The sequence below is a fragment of the Corvus kubaryi genome, unplaced genomic scaffold, assembly GCF_017639235.1.
Source record: "Corvus kubaryi isolate FWS band 111438036 unplaced genomic scaffold, C.kubaryi_AGA036_p1.0 138, whole genome shotgun sequence".
NCBI classification, from domain to species: domain Eukaryota; kingdom Metazoa; phylum Chordata; class Aves; order Passeriformes; family Corvidae; genus Corvus; species Corvus kubaryi.
Window position 1 is genome coordinate 5,873,319 of NW_024580672.1, and position 18,526 is coordinate 5,891,844.

General features: G+C 42.4%; 1 protein-coding gene across 7 annotated transcripts in view; it reads left to right on the top strand.

Moving 5' to 3' along the window:
• ZNF488 (zinc finger protein 488) overlaps window positions 1-18,526 on the top strand; it is a 25,551-nt gene continuing 7,025 nt past the window's right edge. The window contains exons 1-5 of one of the 7 annotated variants that reach the window (XM_042018847.1): window positions 333-740; window positions 1,713-1,774; window positions 3,904-4,467; window positions 11,435-11,657; window positions 17,048-17,276. In XM_042018847.1, the coding sequence (XP_041874781.1) occupies window positions 11,442-11,657; window positions 17,048-17,276 (445 nt within the window). In that variant the 5' untranslated portion in view covers window positions 333-740; window positions 1,713-1,774; window positions 3,904-4,467; window positions 11,435-11,441. The other 6 variants (XM_042018848.1, XM_042018846.1, XM_042018850.1 and 3 more) reach the window with 6 other exon arrangements.

The window sequence follows — 18,526 nt, forward strand, 5'->3', positions numbered from 1 at the left end:
TCTTGGGGGGCCGGGCGGCCCCGGCGGTGGGGTGAGGTAAGGTGAGGGCTCCGCGGGCACTTGTCCGTAGCGGGATCCTGGGAGAGGGAAGGGGCGCGGCGGGGCCCCCAGCGCCGCAGATCCCCCGTCCGCGGGGAGCGCAGCGGGAGCCCAGGTGAGCGGGGCCGGGACAGAGCGGCCGGGCGGGGGTCTCGGGGCGGCCCCTGCCCCTGCAGAGCGCGGCGAGGCGGCAGCAGCGCCGTCCGTCCCGGCCGCCCGGGCTGCGCTCTCGGAGCCGCGGAGCGCTGCGCTGCCGGGCCAACGCGGGCCGGGCCGGGCCGGGGCCTGCGCGGAGGTCCCCGAGCCGCCCGGGCGCTGCCGCACGGCCGGGAGCTGCCGGGACCGGGGCCGGGCTGTCCCGGGGCCGGGAATGGCCGGGGAGCAGGTGAGGGCACTGAAGTGTCCCTTGCTGACTTGTGCCTAACCCTGGCCTTGCCACCGCCCGCTTCAGTGCGGCAGCGAGGGGCCCCGAGCAGAGTGCCCCGAGCGGCGGGTGCCGAGCCAGGGCTGCCGGGGGCGATGCCGAGGCAGAGGGGGAGGCGGGTCCCTCTCGGCAGCCCCCCGGCAGTAGCCCTTCTCCTCCCTCCCGGCTCCTCTTCTCTCGCCGAGAACTCTCGAGCATCAGTTGTTCTTTTTATTGGTTACAGCTCTCCTCATCCTTCCAACTTCGACAGGTGATCAGAGCATCGTGGCTGTTTTAGGTACCTACTTAGGATCTAACTGCTTTTAAGAAATTGATGAACTTTGTTTGGAATAGCTCACATTGTTATTCTCTGTTTGTGTGTATTCCTTATATCATGGATATCCATGTAGTAGAAATTTCTTATATAAGTTAGGAGCTGTTATTGCCATCAGTTTAAAATGTCACATTGATCTTTGAATGTGCAAATCTTTACATGAAAAGATTTCTGTTGGAATTCAGTCCACTGAAAATGTTTGAAGCATTTTAATGACTTTGTTCTGAGATCTGACAGCTGCTAGTTGAAAGAAATGTCAGTAGAAACTTGATGGAAGATAAGATATTTAAATAGTTTTGTATTTTTAGTATAGTTGCTTTTAAATGAGAAGCAGTTGCACTCATGCATGAAATTCAGAATTTAATAATAAATTATGTCTCAGGAGTTTTCCCTTATTTTGGCTTTTAAAAATGCAAAATGTAGCACTTGACAGCTTTTGTTACCATTTCTTAAGTATAACTGGTACTAGAGAGAGGAATAGAGGAATTTCTTTGGGCAATAGGGTGATTAAATTTATGTCTTTTAATGTATAAAACTACACCAAAGCATAAGCTGTTCTTTGAGAATGCAATTCTTTTTTTTTTGTTTGTTTGTTTTTTGTATTTAAGCTATACTGTTTTTCCAGTATTTCAAAGCAAAGTAGAGCTGCATTATGGAACTCTATAGAGATATAATTTTATAAAAAACCCCAGTTTTGTAGCCATAGAAATACTAATGTAAAGTCAAAGTATTTAGATGCTGTTAGCTGAACATAATATAACTAGATGAGAAAGTACAAAAATAAATTATGTGTAAGAATTACAGATTGTACCCAAGATCTTACAAAAGAAATTACTTGGCTAAATCCTAGTATTTACAGATGGATATTTCCGTGTCTGTAATGTTGTGATTCTGTTAATATAATTTTCACGCAGTGCAGTCTTATCTTACCTGCAGTTGCTATTGACAAACACCAGGTCAAAGAACAAAATATTTTCTTGGAAAGCACATTACTTTAGGTAAGACCTCTTTTAATTTACAAAATTGCTTTCAATTAAAAGGTTTCTTGGCTTCATTGTAGTGTAAAATAACTTATTTATGTTGCTTCCCACAATTTCACCTTGCATAGTGTCCTTCAGCTCTGTCACTTGCTCTTATTGGAGTTGACATCATGTAGTAAGTTTAGCACTAATGTAAATAAGATTAGTGTAAGTTAATGCCACTTAGTACTGTTGAAGAAATCTCCAGCATCAGCCATGTGAAAGTAACTGATCCTTGTTTAAAAATGTTTCATTTTAAATACAAATGATGAACATGTGAAATCACAAAAAAATAAACAGGTGTATGTGTGGCTGTATGTATAGTTGTGAATGCATGTATGTGGATATATGCTTTTCTGTCTTTATGTATATGCTTTTCTGTTGGAAAGAAACATTAGAGCAGATATTACTGTTTTTTTAAAGTTGCCAAAATCTATAGCAGGACTCTTAAATAGGAGCATACCTTAATATATCTTTAATTTTAACCAGATAATGTAATCTTTTAAAATTTCTGAAAAAGAGTAATCAATGTGAATTTTATGAAGAGAGAAGACAAATATTTGTGACTGTTTTCACAAGTTACACATTTTGTTTCTGTCTGTGTTTGGTTCAGTCAGTTTGTGCTTGATTCACACTGTTTGTGCTTGGGTCGTGTTTTTGGTTTGCTGTTGTTTCTCTGTTTTCTGTGGTTGCATACAGGCAATGGTGGTTTTGTATGCATGGATGCCTTGGTGAAGGAGCAAATGCACAGATCTATGTGAGAACAAATGTGCTAGCACAAATTGCTGTGGTCAGGGCTGCTGTTTATGTGAATCAAGGATTTTGCTGAAAGTAGGTACACACATCTGTGTGACAAGTAACTTTCTTACACTCTGTGACAGATGAATAGTTGCCTTCTTTATTCCCTCTGTCATGGAATAACATTTGCTTTCTGTTCTGCATGTCCCCTGTAAAATTCAAACTTCCTGTGATATTTTGGGGCATTATGTCAATTGCTGAATGGTGAACAATGCCAGAGCAGCAGGTGCAGAAACCAGACCAAGTCTATGAGGTGACCACCAGCACAATGCAGGCCTGGAATATGAAATACTTTGAGCTCTGAACTGAAATGTATCCATAGAGTGTATGGCATGTACAGCTGTATAAGCAGCTGAAATTATTTATTTGTAACATTTACAGTCTGATAATCCTCAACCCTGGCTGAAGAATTAAAACATGCTCCCTTTATCCTACAGAAGCCCAGTTTTTTCCTTTATCCCACAGAAACCCTGTTTTTTAGGTCTTAGGCCTTGAAACCGCAAGAGTGAAGTGGTGGATAACCATACTGCTTCATAAAATAGAACATCTGTAAGCCAGTGAAGAGTCAGCCCTTCACACAAAAATAAAGTCTTTGAAAGGCAGTAGACTACGGAGCTGTAGTCATCCCCTCTTCATCCACAGGTGGATTGTCTGATTTATGAAAGACTTGTACAACCCAGTACCATCCAACAGGGTCCATTAGATTAGATGCAGTGCCAGACAGAAGCGTTCATTCTGTCCTTGGGACCAGCCCAGCTGGAAAGGAATATTGACATTTTATGCATCATGAAGCCAAATTCCTAGACACAGTCTATTTGAACCGCTGGGATTGCAGAAAATAAATGTATTTCATGCTTTCCAATGGATGCAGCATGGTATTACTGTTGCTCATTGTCCAGTTTGAGATATCAAGAGTTCTCCCAGTGCCTGCGCTGATTTCTTGTATTTGAGCACTGGAAGGGATGGAACAGAGACCTCAGTGGCCCTGTTGTTTGTGTCCTGCCAGACTGAAAACCTCCAGCTAAATCAAGGAAGGCTTCATGTGCAACTGTGCAGATACTGTTGCATCACGCATGCCAACAAGAGAGTATTAACCAGGCTTTCCAGCTGTGTGGGATAGTCCATTCCTTTCCTACCTACCACATTTTTTGCCATGGAAGAGAATGGAGGTAGAAATAGGGGTTCAATGTGGAAATTCTGAATACCATAGGGAAGTTTGGTGCTGAGTTGCCATTTGAGAGCCAGTGGGGTGAGAGTATGTGACTCTGCTGGGACTTCTTCAAATCTCAGTTTTTTTCTCATCAAACTAGATGTGATGCTCAGTCTCAGGCATTTTGTTCCTGGACATCAGGTGAAGACTGGAAATTGCATCCTTGTGGTGGTCTTGGAGACGTGACTTAATCTTCACCTGCTTTGGAGAGGGAGGTCTGCGTGTCTGTGTGGCAGCTACCATGCGTCAGGAGAGAGGCCACTTCAACTTTCCCTAGTCTCAGAGAAAATAAGAAGAAACCTGAAAGCTTTTCTTTTAATTTCCACTTCCAAATGGTTCCTGTATGTCACAAGACTTGTTTAAAGCAAATGTGGAGCATGAGGTATTTGTTCATTTCCAAGCAGGGATTTTAGCTCCGTCTTCTTCATTATTCCCACTGAAGTTTGAGAGATTGTTCATAATAAAAAGATTTGGCAGTTTGATGATTCACTAGGCTGGGTATCCAGCCAAGATATAATGATGGTTCATCAAAAGCTGTCATCTTACATTGCATGTACTGGGGATTTCAGATGATGGAAGACAATCTGAAGACCACAGAGCCTTAAAATAGTAAGAATTGGAGAACTGCTCCCTGAAGATGTCATGATGATACAATAAAAAAGTGGTAAGCACCCCATAAGCTTGGAGGTCTCTAATTCACAATAAAACCTCTATAAGGGCCCAGTTTCTGAAAGCTCAGAACAGACACTATGCTCCTCACCCCGAGCTGCCTCCTGATCATTCCAGAGGATGCTAGACAGTGAGTTTCCTTACTTCTAGTCATTATTTTTAGGGACTTGCCAGGTCAGAGTTGTGCAGCTGCTGTACAGAAAAGTATGATGAAAGCTGGGGAAGCCTGGAATGCCGAGGGAAGACCATTTGCATGCATCAGGCTAGTTCAGTCCCAGTTTTACTTCACTCTTTAGATTCAGTTCATCTCTGCAGCCAGCAAAATCCTCCTTGATGCATAGTTGTATTTTCTTCTGCTTCTTCCCAGATGCCTAGCTCAGGTAAGCAAGTCAGGCAAGCATGACTGAATCATGCCAGGAGAACAGGGGATATGTCAGATGAGCAGTACATCAATTGAGAAGAACTGAGAAGAGAGGTACTCAAAATATGCCCCAGCTGTAGCCCTGCAAAGTAGCTGTAGCAAAAAAAAAAAGTAAAATATTCCAGTCTCCCCAGGTTTTATTGTCATTCTCTCATTTATTTTATCAGTGCTGGTTGGGCTGTTCTTAATGCATGGATGGGATGTGGCTCTCTGGCAGGAAAGAGACCTCTTTGGATCAGCTGCCCTCTTGCTTCTCTGCAGAATCACTTCTGGGATCCAAATTTGTGACCAGTAAAAATGGGAAGATGAAAGAGCATAGTCAAAGCTCAGAAATTCGGGGTGTATTGTCTTATGCCCGTCTCAAAGATGGACAGGTTGCTAAATGTGAGACTCAGAAATGAGTGACATATGAGTAGTTTCTGTTAAAACCCAAAGAAATTCTTTCCTTTCCAAGGTAACCCAAGACCTTGGCATACTCTGCTAGGGGTATAATGTCTGTCTGAGGGGTAGCAAACCCCCAGATGGCTTTGTTCATCCCAGACACGCTGTGAATGGCAGCACATAGCTATATCTCCAAGTGGTTTTGTACAGTTTTCTTCACGTGTGCGGGATTTTCAGCAGTGAAGGTGCAAAGAAACCACTTCATGCTCAAAAAGACCTGACCTGCACCCAAGCTGAGCACATAAGCTGTCTTGCAGTAGCAGTAGGCTAAAAGAAATTACTTGTTTAGACTTTTCATGCTGTTAAAGGACTTCTCAGCTTGTAATTGAATTTAGGAAATGGGTTCTAGTTTTGGTATTTATTTCGTGGGTTCTGGATTTACTTATTTTTTAAAACAAGAATTCTCCTTTTTTTTTCATTTTCTACCAGTTTCCTTCTGTTTTAGTTTTGAGTTTTCTCCTTTGCAGTTTGCAACTTAAATAAAGGGAGAAGAAAAGCTGGCACAGAAGCAAACCAATTCTATAAAACCCAAGAGTAGATTTTCTCACTTTTCTATCTTGTATTCCCTTGAAATTTCCTTCATGTGTTAAGAATACTCAGTTCCTTATAACAACAGAAAATAATAAATGCTGCAGACAGAACCACTCTGTCTGCATCAGCTCAATTCCTTTATTATCTGTAGTTTATTGTGCATGACACTGCACGTCTGATCGTGGATTCCTCGGACCGAAAGACCTGCTATTGAAATCAAAGGCAGTTTTGGCAACAGCCACAGGACTGCACTGGCACAAAGTCACAGGTTATATGCTTCAGGGAAAATGCCATCACACTTTGGAGCAGAAAGGAGTAAGTTAAAAGGTGAAGGAAATGATGGCTCCAGTATTTAATATTTCTGGGTTGCTTTTTTTTTCTTTCAGTTTGGTTGACATGGGAAATACAGAGCTATAGTGTTTACATTAACTCCTGCTCTGAAGAAAGTCTGGAGTAGACATAAAAATAGTTGGAAAGACTGTGGGATGATGCTTTCCAGGATCAAATACTTTCAATTATTTTTATGAGTAACTTCTGTGTCATTTTTTTTCCAACTTAGGTAATTGCTTTGAAAGTGATATAACTATATGCAAATTAATCTACAGTTAAAATGGAAGTAAAGGTGAAATAGAAGAAGCTGTTGACATTTAAAAACAATAAAATTAATTTTAGAGAAACAGTTTTTATTATCTGCTTCTGGTTTTGATTATGAAGAGCTGAACTAGTTAAATAAGTTCTGGCTGAAAACGTTCCCCTCTTGCAAATGTGATTAATTTGTTTCCTTCACACTTGCATGGTTGGTCATAATATTGAGCAGGGCTACCAGTGCCTTTATGGCCACTAAGAAGCTCCAAATGGTGCCACAGTTCAGTGTGGTTACCGTGGCAAGGAGAATCGGGTCAAGTCCTCTGAAAACAGGATGCAGGGGAGTCCTTCCTCAAATTGGTCTTTCAGCATTTGGGAATTTCCAGACATTTCTTAGAAGAGCTTGCAGTGACATCTGAAGGCCATGCAGTAGGAAATCAGGGATCTGAAACTTCCTTTCTTTTCCTCTCTGGAAACATGTTTTTCTCATGAGATGCAGGAGCGATGTAAACATTTTTCAGGAAGGCAGAAGTTGTAAGCCTCATTAGTTAATGGGATGCTATACAAATGCTAGGAAATGGGGAGAGACTGGGAGAAGGCCATCTGCAGAGTTCCAGCTTGGAAGAACACTCAGGAAACCAAAAGTTAACTGGCAATTTGTGTGCTGCTCTGGAGGCAAGCAGGCTGGGAGCATTTGCTGTGAGCACCATCTATTTCATGCGCTTTTTAATGGAACATCCACAATTGCATAATCCATAGGGAGTTGCCTGCCCATAGGTCCTTGTTCTTTGACAGATCTGTCACACTTCTCAGAGATCAAGATGCAAAATCCATCACTCAGGGACATGGTATATGTGTATCAGATACTCTCTGGGGGTTGAAGAGTCCATTAAATAGCAAGTCCCTAAACTCATCCATATGAAGAATTCACATCTGTGACAGATAGAATATGGAGACTACATCTAACAGGTGATTTGAGTCTAATGTGCTACTAAAGCACTATAAATATTCATTTTATTTCAGCCTCTCGGAGATGTCTGTGGGTGATCCCAGAGGGATAGGAACTGCTTATGCAGAACCTGAGTGAGAATAGAAAGATCATGTTGTATGAGGGGGATCATGTCTCTGAGAAGCAAGGGCACTTCCAGCATTGGCAGTTTGAGGCAAGCATATCATTGCCTGCACGATACAGAGCTGAAGATATGACCTTCACAATGAAGCTTATGGTAGACTTCTGAGAGTGAATGAAGTCTTATGTGCAACAGCTAGGGAACCTGTGAGAAATGAAGGCACAGCAGATTTATTGCTCCTTAAAGGAGGTAGCAAAAATGTGGAAATCAATGGCATTAAGACAAGAGTAATCAGCTGGGGGAAGTAATGGGGAATTCTCTGTTATGAGAATTTTCTCTCTTCACTCACAGGGAAGAATGTGAGCAATTCAGCCTGTCAAATTAAAATGCCAGGCATTCTAGTATACCTTCTCCATTTCTCATTATGACTCCATTTGTAGGTTCTTAGTGAATTTCTTTTGACTTTGAAGACTGTTGGCAAAGATGTGAGATTTGCATTGAAACCAGATTTTATAATGAGACGAGAGCTCAGGTACTGGATTCATGGTTTCGTGTAGAATTCTCATTCAGGCTCAAGTGTGAAGTTCCTGAAAACTTAAAGGAAGTTTTATCAAAAAAACTCTTAAGCATCATGGCTGTGGCTGAAGTTTTGGCTTTAGATTATAACCAGATGAAAAACATGTAGAGGTGCAAGCTTACATACAAATTGAGGGGTATTTCAGATTTATATTCTGGCCTACATGCCCATGTTCTTTTTTTTTTTTTTCTAGCTCATTTTCACTGTCTGTTTTGAGTGCTGTGGGTGGTGCTGCTGTATTTCAGCATTTCTGAGATCTCTGGTGGTGGTTTCAAGGTATGAGTTTGCGTGGGCTGTTACACAGCCACCTTCTGCACTGGCAGGTGCCACAGTGTGGTCACACTCCTGCTGACCCTGTCTGAGAATCCAGCAGATGCCCTCTGGCAGCAGTTGGACCTGACCTTGCACACAGCCATTCCTCAGCTGTCTCTGGGTTTGCCATGAGTGGAGGCAGGACTGACAAAAGCAGAGCTGTCTAGGGCCCTGGGCAACATCATGCCCATACTTTGTTGAGATTTACTTCTGTAAAGTGTCAGTGAGTATTTGACTGGACTTACTGGGGGAAGAGCACTACGTGGATTTAGGCTTGGGATGATGCTAAACTTCCCTGAGCTTTGCTGAAAAGGCACCTCTGTGTGCATTTTCCAGACACCACTATCCTCAAAGTAAAATCTGTGTTAGTAAACTTTCTTTAGCAGTGCCACACAGCCTGATAAATTTCTTCAACAGCAACAGCCATTGAAAAGTCACTTTGAAAAGTAATTTTAAAAAGTCTGCAATGTAAAAATGAATTACCTAGGTTGTCTGTGGGTACCCTCTTTCATGCTACAGCTGCTGGCTTGCACAATCCAGCCATAATATTACAGTGATGCCTTTGTAGATACCTCCTCTTCACCTCTTACTCCTGTTGTCCATGGTACTTTTACCTCCCTTCAGCTCATCTGTTTCATTTCCTTTGCTCCACCACAGAGCTGAGAAAGTAAATCAGTTTAATTTTTTTCTCTCAAGTCATGTCTCAAGCTTCAATCTTTACTTTTGAGGAAGTCAGTATTTCAGTTCTCCGTGGTAAGGGTGGCAGGTACCAGAGAACCCCCTATCACTCCTCACCTGTGCAGGAGGCAGGACTTGTTCCAGTAGTGCCCTGGATGAATCTGCACTTTGGAATGGAGACCCCTGAGCACGGGCATGTTGGAAAACCCACAGGATGCAGCACATCCCTTTGCAGAGGTAGCAGCTCGTTTTGAAAACAGTACAGTCATATTTGCTTGTTGTTATCCCTCAGCTGATGAACTTGGCTCAGTAACAGAAGCTGAAGTCTTGTGGATGCAGAGGGAAGAGCTTTCTCATGCTATTTGGAGACTGTAGAAAAAGATTCACACTTTTTCTTCTAATGGTGTTGCAGAGTATCCCCACTCTCCACTCTAAGTACCAGCAGCACAGCTTCAGCCAACACTGTAGATTTAAATTACTCTCCCTACCTGACATAACCCTGACCAGACCCTATCAAACCCAGTACCTGTGGAGGCACCTAACCTCCTGTTTGAGCAGAAGGTGGCAGGGAGAATGACCCTCTCCTGAGAGAAAGGATTCCTGCCTGACAGGGTGCTCAGAGGCTGCAGCGATTCAACACACCGACAGCACCAGGGGCTGGGGGATGTCCTGCTTCACTTTGTCGTGGGACGCTGTGTTATGCTGAGATGTGACACTAGATGGTGCATTCGCCAAATGATTGGAAAAGAGGGCTCTTCCCAGTGTCGAAACCTTTTGGCTCAAGGCTGATGGTAACTGTCCCATCTGCTGTGTAATCACAGTGCATCCTTTTCACAAATTTTCACAAAAGTGACCCTTCTGTGCAAGAGTTGAGTTCTGTGCTTCCACAGCTGCCAGGGTGGCATTTTGAGACTTTGGCACTTATGCATGTAGGTTTGGGGGATTTTTTGTCTGATCACAGATTAAGTTAACAAGTCACTTAGAAACAAGCAAACTTTTTTGTCATACTGGGTTTTAGGGATGCTTAAGGTTGGATAGAGGAGGTATATTATCCCACTCTTTGCCTTGGTTGTGTGGTTTAGGCCTTCATCCTTCCGATGATTACTACATACTGAATGTATGACCATGTATTTTAATATTTTTAGGGTAGGGTCTTAGACCTTGCCTACAAGGAATAAATTATACTGAATTAACTACACTGGTTTAGAAATTGATTTAGTTAAATCAGTACAACTCTCCTGAGCACTTTATACCACTTCAATTTAAGTCATAAGTCAGTGAGTAACAAATCAATTCTGTTGGCAGAGAGTGAGAAAGATTAGACTAGATCTTCAGCCCTTCTATCTCAGTATTTATTAGGCTAAGGCCTCTTCAGGGCTTGTTGCTGTTCTCTTTAATTTTTTCTGCCTAATGGACCTGATCCAGCTCTTGATGGCATAAATGAGGGGTTTTTCATGACCTCCAGCTGGGAGCTGGAGATGGCTATATCTTTATTAGAAGCCTAGAGAGGCTTAGAATGACAAATAACTCAAGCCTGTCTCCTCACTGCATACTGAGTTCTCAGATTGTGGCTCATATTGCAGAAGTTGCCTCTGCAATGACAAATATATTATTCTACATTCAGGGCAGAAAAATTCATCCTCTAAAGACAGCAATCTCTACTAACATTGTGCTAGGAGTATCACTATGCAAAGAGTCATAATCTGATTTGATTTTCTCAACAACAGCTGATAACATATATTTAAGGCAGGCTGAAAATAATTCTTTTCAGGAATTGCCTCAAATGTTGTGCATTCTGGTTGGGTAGACTCAGGACTCAGATTATTCCTGGTTTTGTAGCAGCTTAACCAGAATCTAGACTGATGTTGCACTTAAGTGAAAAAAGCACAGCTTTTTCAAAATGCGCTTCAAAAAGTCTTGCTTTTTTTTTGTTGCTGTTCTCTTTCTCTACCTTTGTTCACACTTCTACAAACTACTACTAGTAAGAAGGATATCTGAGAATATGTTTAACAAGAATATGCTGAGTTCTACTCACTGCAAATTTTGCTTATTGTTCCCCAAGCTTCTTACTCCTGTCTGTAGAGAGCACCAGTTGAACTCTTGGACTGTCTGCCTTTTCCTGGAAGAGTAATTCACTAGTTTACAAACCTGAGATTTTGATTTAGTGCAAAGTAATCTTTCTCTTTCTGAACTGGATGTTAATAAAGCTGTAAACTCTGTAACAAGCAATGTTCTGTCATACTCTTAAAATTCACCTACAGCTCCTGGAAGTCTTTGTATTTCAAGTAGTGATGCCACCTTCCACTTCTATCTCTATGCCAAATGTGATTTCTTGTGTTTTTTACAGGTTTATAATGGAACTTACATCTTTGCCTAAATTCCTTTGGACAAGTGACAACAAGCTTCTGCATCACCATTTTCCGGACATACTGGCTACTGTTCATACCACACAAGACATCCCTGAAGAAGTTGTTTTTGGACCATGCATGCTCCAGAACACCCTGCTGGACACTGTGGCTTTCATTGCTCTCAAGTGTTCCGATAGACGGACCATCCACTATGTATTTAAGGTATGAGATAACAATGTTTAATGTTCCACCTATCAAAAAGAGTTACACCACCCCTGAGAAGGTAACTTTGCAACAGGTAGGTTCTTGTTTTGTTCAGCACAAGTAACAGCTCCTTCAAAGAGAAGTAGCCAGTGCCTTTCTAATTTATGAGCTGCAGACTGGAAGGACCTAAGGAAAATTGTTTCCTTTGCAGGAAAAATACAAAGTCCTACTTCTATGCTGGCGATTGATGGCCTGCTTCAGATCTGATGTGGAATAGAAGGAAAGAGGGACAAATAGTTTAGTAACAGCTAGCTCAGGTTTTGTCAGGACAAAGGAGGTTTACCTGGAGGTATCACAGCCCTGTGAGAACAGAGGGGGAACACTTTGGCATTGCACTGATTCATGCAGGTGGTACATTCATAGCATGTATTTACAGATCTGGGCAACTGCTAACGCAGTGTGCTCAGTTATCCTTTAAAGTGAAACTACAATGGCAGTCAGGCAACTAGTCCACACAATCTTTGGGCAGCCACAACTTAACTGCTATTAGGACATGGACCTCCTCAAGTTACCTTAGATAGGTATGTCTGTGTTACAGCTACACTTTTCAAACACTGTTCAACCCCAGGATTGTGATGGAGTGTTAACTCTCTGGCTCTAATTCCCCAAATTTTTTTGTTCCATAGCCACTGTTTATCATGCTGTCCTCTTACCCTGGATTTCTGGGTCTTAGAGTGCTTTTCAGTCACCACTGGTCTAGATGAAGACAGAGAGGTGTTTTACAGTGTGAAGAAAGCAAATTTCCCACATTCTATGGCTTGGATGGATCTGGGAGAGATCCAGGTTTGCCTAAGATTTCTGTGCTTCAGAGGAGAGAAATCCCAGGGCATATGTGTAATATGGAAGTGTAGTGGTTTGGTTCTAAATATCCATTACCTACTTATTTTGCTTCTGTGAGATAAGAATTAGGAGAAAACAAAGCAGGCACAAAACTTAAAAGAATATAAAGAAGTTTATTAACAGAACTAAAAGAAAAAAAGTAAGAGTCAGACTAAACCTTCAGAACACTTCTCTTCCCCCCACCTTTCTCCCTTCTCCAACTGACAGTGTAAAAAGACAACCCTTGAGATTTTCAGTCAGTTTACCACCTCTATAATAATCTCAGTTCACTTCGGGAGAGGAGTCTCTCTTGCTCATGCTGTGGAGACATCTCCACAACAAACAGTTCTCTCATGGCTTCAGTGTCACAACGAGACAGCTGCCTGGCTTGGTTCTCTGCTCTCTCGTCTTAACAGCTTTCCCACAACTGTTTTCGAGGGTTCAATCTTGAGCTAATGGGCTACCATTTTAAGGTTGAGCTGTTCAGAAACAAAGGTTCTCTTCACCCATCTCTGGGAGCATCTTCATTTCTAGGAACAGAGGTCTTCTTCTTCCCTGGGAACAAGGGTCTTCATCACTTTCATCTCTCTCTGTTCAAGCTTCTCACCAGATCACAGCTACTTCAACATTTGCTTATTTCAGCACAGGTGCCTTTGCTCATGGTTGCGGTTTGAACACTCCACCCCCCACGCTTTCATGAAATTACAATGAGTACTCTGATGTATCACAGTCCACCACCACCATAGCTTTACAACAGAATTTCACCTTCTAAGCTTGGAGCATCTCCTCCTCCTCCTCTCTTGGGATTTCAGCTCTTCCTTCTTCACTGACTTTGGTGTCTTTATGGTGTTTTCTTCACGTGCCTTCACCTTTCCTTTAACTTGGGAGAGGATTGATGTTTGCAGGCTTCATCTGTTCTGGATCATCTCTTACAGCACTAAGAGAGTTGATGTCACCTGGGCCTTGCAGCTGGAATTCGCCTTTTGCTCTTGGTCACCTAATTTCTGCCGGGTGGCAGCTGGAGCTCGTTACAGTGTAGTGTTTGATTTCAGCAGCCGCACTGGGTGAGGCCTGGCCTGGCCCGGCGGTGCCGCGGGGCCGCCTGCACGGAGCAGGGCCGTGGATGGAACAGGGCTGCGAGGCTCCAGGGTGGCTGTCTCCCGGCCGGCCCGGCCGGCACTGAGGGGCTGTGCCGGGTGTCCAGCGAGCAGAAGCGGCTGAGATCTCAGCCAAGCCGCACCGTGGCTGACCTGGCCGGACCACCCCGAGCAGGGCCCGGCCCGGCCCCGCTGGGCCGCGCAGGCCCCAGTTCCCTGTCCAAAAGCCAGAAACAAGAGAGCTTTCCCGAGGTTTGTTCATTCTTAAATGTGGATCACAGAGGCGTGTCAAGCTTCTTAAGTGGCTTAAAAAGGTTGCCAATATTCAAACTAGCCAGTTGTGGTTCTATTGGGTCTGGAGGAAGCTGTAAGCACCTGTTAGCAAGAGAATCACTTCCGTGACTGATGGAGCCCTCTTTAACTAAAAACCCAAACTATGCTAAACCATGACAGTTGTTGGGAGATAACCTGTTCGACACTTGTTTTAAACAAATTAAGAAAGAGAAGAAGAGGCTTTAAGGTTTATATGACTGATTTGAGTCTCTGGCACAAGTTTGCTTTCTTGGACAGTGTTGTTAGTACTCCAGGAGACTGACATACTCTTTGGAGAGAGACCTGTCCTGAAATGAGGCCTTATTTTTGGAATATTTCTGTATTTCTCCTGAGAGTTTTGAATTACTGTAGAGATAGCCTCAAAGGTTTTCTACATTGGAAGAGCCCTCTAGAGGGATGGCTTTAGTGTTTTTCTACACTTGAGCTAAGTAATTGCTATGCAGCAATGAAATTGGATGCCTGAGTTGGCTCAGATCTCTGTCTTTTGGCAGTAAATACATGAAATTCTGTGCAAGTAGCTGTTTCAGATGCAATCGGTAGTCCCATATCCTGTTAACTACTCATAATTAAAAGTAAACCCTTCAGAAATCAGGAACTACCATTAAGCTTCTAACTCTGTGTAGTAATTAATTAAAAATGCAATAATGATATTATGTTGTAATCATGGCACTGAAGTGCAAAACAAGAAATGAGTTTTGCTATGCTGGCTATAGTGCAAACAGAATACACACAGGAGTAGTTTAGCAAGGTGGATTCATTGCAACTGAGGTTTCTGTTCATCACAGCTCATCAGCACTCCTGCAAGACTTTGGGGAATATTATTTCTAACAAGGGTTTCATCATCTTGGGCTTTTTTGTTTAGACCAAAGGGGGACTCTGTCATTTTTTTTTTCCCCCTCATTTTCTTGGGGACCTTAAATTGAGCTCCTGGGCCCAATTTGTACCCTTGGGCAAAGAAGAACCCTTGGCAGCCATTGGCACAGGTTCTTTCCAGCTGAGCTCCTCTGCCCCTTACAGCTTCTTTGGAGTTTCAAGAAAGAGCCTTATTTTCTCTCTTCTCCTCCAGCATCCCCCAAGGGAGCCACGTGGCCTCCATAGCCCAGCTGTGACAGATGTTGGGCTGTGAAGCCCTTACCTCATATATGGGTGCAAAGGATCCATCTGAGGGATTGACATCTCCAGGAGAGGGTGGATTTTCTGGGTTTATAGTGTCTCTAAACACATGAAAAAACTAGAGCTGGTTCATGCTGCTAGTTGGCAGCACCTAGATCTTTTCTTACATCTGGTACTCCTGCTCACCTACTTTAAGCTCACTGAGCTCTTTCCCTGGAGTCCTGGCTCCTGGCAGAGCTGTGCTCCCTTTGACTTTGCTTAGAGCACTGAGTGGCTGCTCAGTATTTCTGAAACACAGCAAGTAAAATATGACAGCCTCTGTCATAGCTGTTAGTTACAGCCACTGTGTGTGGGTGGCTGTTCTTGTGTTGCTGTCAGACACTTGTATTTCTCAATCATTGTTAATTACCATGGCATTTAGAGAGAACCAGTTACAGGGCATGCTAATTTATTTTCTCTCTTGCATTAATTAACTTCTATGCTAATGGTCTCTTAATGCTTCATTCTTGTATCCAAGCTACTAATGTGATCAAACTTTTCATGGTAGGTAATAGTCAGTTAAAACCAGAGAAATAATTAGCCAAAATATTGTTTCTGGTACCAAACACCAATGAATGGCTGCCCTGCAATTAGTGGAAAACAAAGAGCTATACATTGCTTGGGGTGAAATTTAGATCGTACTTGTCATTAGACATTTCTCATTTTCAAACTTCTTCCTTTCTAAACAGTGACTTAGTGCTTCAAAAATTAGTTGAGGCTTTTTATGAGTATAAATGTTGCCCTTGATGGCCCTGTGTTTCAGCCTTCAAGCTATGAAAATCTTCCCCATCTTTCAAATATTGCAGAGGACACAGGTCTGCTGTGGTAAACACCAAGAAAAAACCTATGAAGAAATAAATCATTCCCTATTCAGTGTAAGAAAGTAACTAAGATTGGAGTCACACACTGAACGAGAAATACAAAGCCAAATGTTTTGTACTTATATTATTTCATGGTCAACCTGACTAAATAACTCAGAAATCCTGTGGAGTAAAAATTATATGTGATTTAGGACAATGCTGTAATGTGCACACAGAACAGAAATTTAATTTGAGCAATAGATTTAATATTATTTTTTTAACTTCTTAGTGCCTGACCTTACAACCTGAGAAATGTCTTTTAACTCAATTTTTTTTTGGTATTTCTGAACGCACACAAATCAACCCCTTGCAACTCTCAGAAATTATTTAACAAAAAAATATACCTTAAAATGAATTTAATTAATCTAGTGAAGGTAAAAAAAGGAATACATAATTTTATTTCCGAAAAAGGAAAGAGATCATATAAGTGCTTATTAGTTGTAGATATTAAAATCTGTATTTTATGTAATCTAGCCAAACAGATATGCAAATATCTACTTGGGGTATGGAATCAAATATCCATGATTTTTCTTAAACCTCCTGATCCATATCCTCTTACATCAGTGAAAAACTCCACATGCAACTGTCCTGAGTGTATGTTCATTTTCACACTGCACTGGTCCAGGGGTCTGCACATCTCTCACCCCCAAGTGACAGCACTCACACATCTCCTGACTCATATCCCATTTTCCCACGGGATTGAGACCCCTTCTTAGAGAGGATGACACCTCCTGTACCTCTGTGATCCACACCCGACACAGTCCCATGGGATGGTCTGCAAAGGACAGGGCTAGAGACTGACCAACACACCAGGCCTGGCATTGCCATGGGAGGTTAGCCATGAGCATTGGTGTTTCCTCCTCCCTCCCATACAGCTGTATTCCCAGAGCTCTCAGCCCTCACACCAGGGCAGCCTTCTCCCTATGATGCCTTTGGATTTGGTGGCACTGGCAGATGTGCTGGGCTCACAGCTTTGTCATATGTGCTCAGTGTGAGGCAGAAAACAGGCTTTGTTCTTGGATTGGATGAAAATCTTGCTTTGGGCCTCAAGACCTGTAACTTGCCTTCTTTGTGTCCTGTCTCACAGGTAGATGTTACATCTGTGCACAGTCCCACAGGACTGCCTTGGATGAGACTTGTACAAGCAGCTGCCAATAGCAAGGAGCAGAACTTGGAAGCTTACTTAGAAAACAGTCAGTTATACTATCGCTCCACCAGGAAAATCAATAAAAATGAGGAACTGCTTGTCTGGTATGATGAGGAGCTTTCCAGCCTCTTGGGTTTCAATGAGATAAAAGCTCAGAGTCCCCAGAATGGTAAGTACCAAATTGCTGGCTGCAGGGGTCACTGAGGACAGAAGTGAGTCCTCATCTTCCTTAGTATGTGCTTGTCTTGTAATACAAACCCTGTCTAAATCCTTAGCTGGTCAGCTAAGAGAAAAGACCTTTTACTTTGGGGTTTGAGCTGGAGGCACAGAGTAAGAAGCAATTTGCAGTTCTTAATGCCATTCTCATTGCTACTTCCTAGCAGAGGATGGTGCACTAGGGATTCATGCTGAAATTTTTGTGCTATGCAATGGAAATCTATGCATTTGGATAACTCAGAATCCTAAAAGTCTAAAGTATCAGTTGGAAATAGGCCTTTTTTAGCTCATTGAGAAATGAGGTATAGGCTAGTGTTCAGCTTTAATCTTGTAAATGAGCAGGGCTTTAAAAATACATAAACCTAACAGCACTGCATACAGCATAGCCTGCCTATTTAGTGTGGGACACAGTGGAAATGAGGAAAAGGGCAAGCTTTCATTTCTGAAATGTTGCTGGAAATTCATTGCTCCAAAAGAAATTGACCTGGAAGTTGTTACAAAACTAAAAATCCAGGTTACAGAGACACCAAGCAAGTCAGTCAGGTCCATGCCAAGTCTGACTCCAGCTGTCATTTGCTCCAAACCTCATCTAGTTAGACTGGAACAGAACCATTTCTACATTCCCTTTAGTTGATTCAAACAAAGCTTGTATAGATTGGTTGGTAAAGGCGTAGGTTGGTAAAGATATGAGTTAGCAAATTTACGTGGTAATGTGCTTGTCTGTAAGTTAGTATTAAATTAATACAGACACATTCATAGCAGGAACCAACTAAATAATTCCAGCTGGTTTCAGTGCATTCTGTTAGTTTCTGTGTAGACACACACTGCCAGGCCTTTGGATTTACCAGGAAAGGGTGTTGCTTGCACAAGAGACACTATATCTACACTCAAGACTTTAATCTCACAGGTATAATGTTCCACCCATTTCAGCAGCCTTATTTTCTTATAAAAAGTTCAGCTTCTGTAGTTTGTAAAGTGATCTAAGCTGTGCTGAGTCCCAAATTAGGAATTTTTAGTTCTACCCAACCAGTTTATGAACTTTCCTATATATCCCAGGCCTCAGGTGCTGTCTGGCATCACTTGGCATTTTAAAACTGCTGTGTTGTGAAATAATATAGCATGGATATAGTTTACAAAGGTTAAGATGTACCGTATCTGTGTTGATTGCTGAATTTGGTATCATCTGTTCATGGGCAACCAATC